General features: G+C 32.0%; 1 protein-coding gene across 1 annotated transcript in view; it reads left to right on the top strand.

Moving 5' to 3' along the window:
• Positions 1-380: 380 nt before the first annotated feature.
• LOC134701613 (uncharacterized) overlaps positions 381-7,602 on the top strand; it is a 51,378-nt gene continuing 44,156 nt past the window's right edge. The window contains exon 1 of the mRNA XM_063562749.1: positions 381-1,248. Within this exon, the coding sequence (XP_063418819.1) occupies positions 1,235-1,248 (14 nt within the window). The 5' untranslated portion in view covers positions 381-1,234. The remainder of the gene's footprint in view (positions 1,249-7,602) is intronic.

Here is a 7,602-nt window from a genome sequence, read left to right as displayed (position 1 = left end):
ACTGATAGTTATTTCAAAGCAAACAAATTACAACTAAGAGGTATATCATATATCTTAAGTATTAGTCAGTATATATCCAACAATTTTAGGTAATGTTTTAAAAACTATGAGGTACGAGAAACATTAAATTTCGAATATTTAAAAATACCAAGCACGTTTTATCATCGATATCATCGTGCGTTTTTTATGTTCCTTACTATCTAAACTAAAGTGTTACAAGGTGTGCTCGATTCGAAAGCGTCAACGTCGGGTTTCATCTGTATCGGAGTTATACAGGGTGTACTTGTAAGATTTAGAAATAGCTGCCATGACCTTGAAATTGATAGAGGAGACAAATTGGTATAACATCTGGAAACCGAAAGTATTAGCTTTGTACCATCCGATGAAATATATTTTCTTTTAATATGTCCTATTCAGTAAGAAACAGTCGAGGTCGTAACATCTTTATTATTGAAATTGTCAACTCAAAATTAGCTTTCATCTAAATGTAATGACATTTATTTGTTAATCTAAACTTATCTATTTTTTGCACTCCCTTTTTGAAAATAAACTCATCATAGATACCAGGATCAATATTTTCCATTTACGCCAGATACACCGTTCGTCACAAAAGACTCATCAGTGACGCTCGAATTCAAAAAAGTTTAAAAGGCCAAATAAAGTACGAAGTGGAGGAGCATTGAGGACCAAAATCCCTAAAGGTTTTGCCAAATACAGCTAAGGTAATTAGTTTTTCAAAAATTCAAAGACGTGAGAAAATTCTAGAAAATATCGATGTAGTTTGGACAATACCAAAAATCAAACAAATCTACCAAGAGTTCTCTTATATAATTATAGGTCTATTAATTGATTATGAAGACGTATTTTCTCCTGGTCACAATGGCTTCAAAAGACTTAATGTTTTTTGTAAACGTACTTCAATTACTCTTATCGTTATCCTTTACTGTGCTTCATTTTGTAAAAGTTCATTTGATGATATAGCTCAAATTCTAAGCACATTGATTGGTTGATAAAAATGTTTCCACTTATCTTAAAACTTTATTTTTTTCCGGTTTTATAGAAGTACTTGAAGTGTACTTAATATTTATAACAATTTTATTATAGAATTAGGGGAGTGTCTCTCTGGATTATCAACATGTTTGATTGATAATAGTATATTTTCCTGTGTCATATTAGTCAACAAGCCCCGGCAATTTTGTTTTAGATATATTGATTGTTACTTGAAAGCGTCTGGATGATAATAATAAGGTAAGTGTCTGAAGTAATGTAAAATAAACTGATAAAACCCTATTATAAGATCACTGAAGTTTGATTCTTGGTATAAATAACAAGTAAAATCACAAAAATACTAAACTCCGAGAAAATTCAAAACGGAAAGTCCCAAATCAAATGGCAAAATCAAATGATTAAACACATCAAACAAATGGACAACAACTGTCATATTCCTGACTTGGTACATGCATTTTCAAATGTAGATAGTAGTGGATTGAACCTGGTTTTATAGCGCTAAACCTATCACTGGCATGGCAGTCATCATAGATACAAATTTAAGATTGCAATTCTATATTTGCGTCGGACGCGTATTTTGTTTACTAAATAAAGGCAGCAGTAGTATCCAGCTGTTCGAAATTCATAAATCGATATAGAGAAGGAAAAAAAACGGGTTACACGTTTCTCTACTAAATAACGGCAGCAGTAGTATCCCGCTGTTCGAAATTCATAAATCGATTGAGAGAAAAAAAATCCGGGTTACACGTTTGTCTACTAAATAACGACAGCAGTAGTATCCCGCTGTTCGAAATTCATAAATTGATTGAGAAAAAAAATCCGGCTTACAAACTAAAACTGAAGGGAAAACATCAAATATAACAGGAGAACTACGGCATAACAGAAACACAACACTAAAATGTAACACACACACAGAAACGAAATATAATATAACAATGGCCATTTTCCTGACTTGGTACACACTAAAGACTCATCATTCAGGCTCGAATAAAAAAAAAAACAGCATTGAGGACCAAAAGTTTTGCCAAATACAGCTTAGGTAATCTTAGGTATATCTTCTAATATTTAGGTATAAGGATGAATTTCCTTCTTTGAAAATTAAAAAAATCGTCAAATTACTAACTAATTAAATCTTCAGATTACATGTAATTAAAACATACTTATTATTCATAAGCATATTAAAAAAAACGTCATGCGACTTCTATTGAAGCAAAAACTATCCCTACCTTACCCAATGAAAAAAAATGTTTCAGATACATCATTTAACATTTACATTAGCCATCTATCCACTATGCAATTTTAATGGCTTTCCAGGAAATCAACTTTTTGAAGCCTTTTATTCATGCCTCGTAATAGCTTGTATTGTCATCAAATTAAAATTCTGAAATTAAATGTATCGGCATTGGTTTTCTTACTAGAACATTCCCCAAAATTATGCTTGGTATGATTGAATTTTTGAAAGAAGAAAAAATGCAAAAATGCGTTTTTTAATTTTAAACAAATTAAGTGATCTAGCAGGCCTCCAGATTTTTTCTTTGAAAATTTAGTGTTCATCCTATTAACTGGTTTGGCAACAACATAATAATTTCAAGTTTATTTACAATTTACACAGTGCGTTTTAATGAACACATGTTCCCATGGTTTAGGACTTTCTTCGTTATAGGTTAAAAAATACAGGCAAAGTTTAGATGTTTATGTGGTGTCCTATAATATGACTTTAGTGGAATCTTAATAGATTTACAGATACCATTCTTTCGAAGACATTGAATTTATCTGTTTATTTTTTAGCAAGTGTAGATATAGACTATTGTTGTTAGATGAGCGATTTTTTTAATGACTTGTGAAGGGGTTAATTCTGTAGAGTGACTGCAAATATAAAAGTATCTTATATATATTTGGTTTGCGAATATGCACTGTTTAAATAGGAAAATAGATACTTTTAAAGGATGTAACCACTCATTAACAATCAGAACAAACACTTAAAATTACCATGATTGATATTGTTTTATGTCAATTTGTATAGTGCTCTATATTGTCGACACTTAAATAATGGGTTTGAAACCTCTTTTTTTTTGCAAGATCACTAGACTTTGATCTTCTGATAACACGTGTTCCGTTCGAAGTTCAATGTTTTTCTCTTGTTACTACGAATTCCAAAAATACAATGGCAACCATGATAATGCTAAGTGCTGAATGTGGCGTTAAACACCATGAATCAATCAATTAATCAATGTTCATATACCCAATCATTGTACATTCTCTTACATTATATGTATTAATGTACATAGGTTAGTGTTGATTCCTTAAAATTATATCAAGAGGGGAATTGACAAGAGCATAGCGTCGCTGTTATGCAAAAACCTCGTATCTAAGGTTTTGATAATTTTACACCAGGCAGTAAAAACTGAAATCTTTTATCGCTTTTTTAGAATTAAATATGTATGTTCCTTTGTATGCCAAAATATCTGATCTTTTAACCAATCAATTACCAAGACGAGCAAAACTTTCTGCTACTATATTGTATTTTCAAAGCTTTTCCTTATTCTTAAGCTAATATATTAGCGTTGAGAACCTGAAATTGATTAAACTCTTCCTGTTATAATGTCAGCTGCCGGTTTTGAAATACGATATTTTCGCACAACATAATGTCTCACCAATCCGACTACACTTTTTCGTCATATGTCAGAATTCGGATTAATGATTGGTTAGAAGATCAGATATTTTCGCATACAATGGAACATACATACTTAATCCAAAATAATCGATAAAAAGATTTCCGCAAAAAATTGAGATACGAGGTTTTTGCATAACAGCGACGATAGGCTCCATTTTGAAGACCGAACTTTGACTTTTAATGGTTTATTTTTATAAATTGTGACTGGGATGGAGAGTTATCTCATTGGCACTCATACCACATCTTCATATATCTAATTACAGTAAAAGTAAAATATCAAAAATACCGAGTTCCGATGAAAATTTTAAACGAAATGAACCAAGTCAGGAATATGACAGTTTTTGTCCATTCGTTTGATGCCTTTGAGCTTTTGATTTTGAGTCTTTCCTCGGTGTTCAGTATTTTTGTGATTTTACTTTTCCCTAAGCTAATATCAAAACCAAAAGCTCAAACACACCAATCAGATGGATACACAGCTTTGTATCTAGAATCTACATCTGTATAAACAAATTTACTTGGTTCTCTGTAGGGCCATTTAGCACCATGGTGATATATGTTTAAAAGTATTCTGTGTGCAAGTGTGGTGCTTTTACATTTATGAATACAGTAGGAATACAGGTCCGTGTAACACTTATCAATTCAAAGTTTTAAAAAGTTTTGAAATGTTTGATTTTTGGAATATTGATCAAAGTTTTAAAATATCAAAATTTCAAATTGTGTTAAAGTTTTGAAATTTTGAAATTTTAACCAAATTATTAAAATATCAAAATTCTAAATATCGTTTATAAATTTGATAGTTTAGAAATTTGACCAAACTTTTAAAATACTAAACCTTACGCGCAATTTGATTATTTCACTTTTTGAAAGTTTCATTTTTTAAATGTTTGCTTAAAATATCAAAATAGAAAAGGGGCAATAAGAGGAATACCTGAAAAAGCGAAACGAAATAAAAGCGGAACGAAACGAAACAATATGAATTAAAAACATACTGATACTTAAAAGTTTATGTATGAAATAAAACGGACAGTTGGAAGCGGTGAAAATTGGATGACAAAATTAATATTTCTTAAAAGAAGATAATTCATTTAAAAACCAGACGTACGGTTCTGATATTGACCATTTTACCTGCTGTTTTTTCTAGCACCCATATTTTAGGAGAAACAGGAGTAACAGTAAAAACTGAACAACTCGCAGTAGGTCAAATAGTATGTTTATGTTGAGCATGTATATACATTTTCTACTAAACTCTAAGCCATAAAAAGGCCCAATACACGATGTATTATCTCTTTTGATTTCATTTTTTTTCTGTTTTGCTTTACGACTTCTTACTTTCTGCAATCATGTTGGCTAAAGAATATATCATTTCATGTACAGAATGAAAGATCATCTTAAACGTTTTTATCTGTTCTTTGTAAGTTGTTTGCCCTGAATATTCAGCTTTAAGCGTTCCGTAAGGAGGTCGATCAAGAAAAGCGCTTCATGATACTGAATGCATGGTTTAAGGTTGTGCTAGTCCACAGTATGGGAGGTTTTTAATATAATCTTTTTTACGCTGAAATTAAGACGGTAATATCAGCAAATTGGAGCCAAGATACTGTTACAAGGTATCTACAAAAACTCATCATAGATACCGGAATATAAATTTTGCCGGTTTTTGCGCCAGACGCACGTTTCGTTTACAAAAGACTTATCATTAACACTCGAACCAAATTAAGTTAACTTAAAAAGACAAATAAAGTCAAATAAAATTGAAAAGGTCAAATAAAGTAAACTTTTAAATCCAACGTATAGCTCTGGTTTTGTAAAAGTTGAAACCTTTCATATCATATATAAACGTATACCATAAACATTATTTTCACGAGCATTCATATCTATGTAATAATTACCGCTGTACTACATTAAGCACCCAACTTGCATTCATGTTTATGTAATAGTTGGCGCTGTACTACATTAAGCACGCATCTATCCAGTTGTAGGTGTCGTTGAAAGTTGAAAATTGTGTTCAAAAGTTTTTATCAACGATAAATGGTAATCGTCTGGGGAACCAATATTTAGATAGTCCCTGTTTTTTACTTGATACTACCACTAGGGGCTTCGATAATGGTACATTAAAATATTCTGATCCCTAATTTGATGATATAATATTCTGTGCCAGAAGAGGACAAAAAAAATATCCATGCCTTTTAGTGTTAAATTTTGAACCAGACAAGTTGATTAATGGCGATGAAAAACTTAATAAAATTGTTAGCGCTTCGACAAAACAACCTCACCCCACTTTTAAAGTTACATGGTTGCTACCTTAAAGACAACGTTTGGACTGGTTATCATACACGTAGCTCCATTATAGGTTCTAAATCAACCACTGTTTTGTTATAGTAAACAAAAGGAATAGATTTTTTTGTATTAAAGGATATTACTGTCCCGTATTTGCATTTTGTTATTTGGGTATTTATATTTGAAGTTATCGTACGACAATCGACTTTTAGCAAACTAAAAGTTCACATGTTCACCCAGTCAGAATGGGGCGTGCAAAGAGAAGCCACACTGTCAGCTGCATGGTGGATTTTTTTCCATTTTTGGCCGTACACCAATGTCACTCTCGAAAAACCAGTACAATGTTAAACGCAGAATTTGAAGTAAAGAATTCACATATGGAACGCTGAAACTGAAATTTGAAATTCAAGCAAAATAAGAACGAAACAATTAAAGAGGTGTTTGACCAAAGTGAAGTTAAAACATATTTAAATCCATCTATAAGGGCAACTTTCTCCTCGGAAGTTGAATCTTACGTTTCTTCGTAATTTGTATGTAAACAACCTATTTTAAATTATCGACTTTTTGTTGTTGCCAGTGACAAATATTTCATGAATGTTCTGGAACAAATTAGCAATAAATGCAACAGGGAGAGAGTGTGCATAATGAGGAAATTTAAAACCTTTCAATTAGTTTAATTGAGATCTGGAGCTGGCGTATGACAGTAACTGCTAGTCTTATGTATAGTAGTCCTTTTTATTATCATTGTCATGCATTTTAATTAGTTTCTTAGTTTGTTTCCTATTCTGACATAGGACTTGTATTTCCTATTGAAGTGCGTTTTACTGTTCGTATTACTGTGTGTTTTACATTCTTTATTGGCTAGAGGTATAGGGGAGGGTTGTGATCTCACGAAACATGTTAAACCCCGCCGCATTTGTGCGCCTGTCCCAATCCAGGAGCCTCTGTCGGCTATTGGTACTTTACGGAACGGAACGGAACGGAACGGAACGGAACAGAATTTCATTTAAGGTATCCAAAGGGGGCATTTATCAAAATTTCGAAAAATCTTTAAAACAAAACAAACTAAAATTTCTGTGTTTTACGGTTTTCCATATACAAATAACACAAATGTACTATAATCTCATCTTCACAGGTGAAATGTGCAATAATGTATAACATCGGGAACTATTCTGTAAATGAATATGTCGGATTGTCCTGATAAATTATCATGAAATTAACGCATTTGCAAGTCATGCATTATGATATCTAGACTGACCTCACGTCGTCCTTTCCGACGATGATTAGAAACATTGGTTCTGATTTTAACTTTTTAAATTTATTATTCCGTTCCGTTCCGTTCCGCAAAGTACCAATTGCTCTGAGGAATTGGTATTTAACGGAATCGAACGGAACCAGACATTTATAATGTAATAAAAGCAGTATGATATAAAAACAAAATGTGTCTGACACCCCTTTTTGCACGAGAAATAAGTGTTTTAGATAGCATTCCCGACCAGATAAATAATTAAGAATTTAAAACAAAGGCAGCTTAGACAAAAAGTCTTACTCCTTCCATTGGTAATTATATTTTTTAAAAGAGGCCTTCCACCTCTCGTGCCGACGAGGATTAGAAACAGTAATCAAGTTGAATCTGATTCAAACTT

The sequence above is a fragment of the Mytilus trossulus genome, unplaced genomic scaffold (genome assembly GCF_036588685.1).
Source record: "Mytilus trossulus isolate FHL-02 unplaced genomic scaffold, PNRI_Mtr1.1.1.hap1 h1tg000247l__unscaffolded, whole genome shotgun sequence".
NCBI lineage: Eukaryota > Metazoa > Mollusca > Bivalvia > Mytilida > Mytilidae > Mytilus > Mytilus trossulus.
The sequence above is the reverse complement of the archived record's forward strand: the minus strand, read 5'-3'. Positions and strand labels throughout refer to the sequence as shown.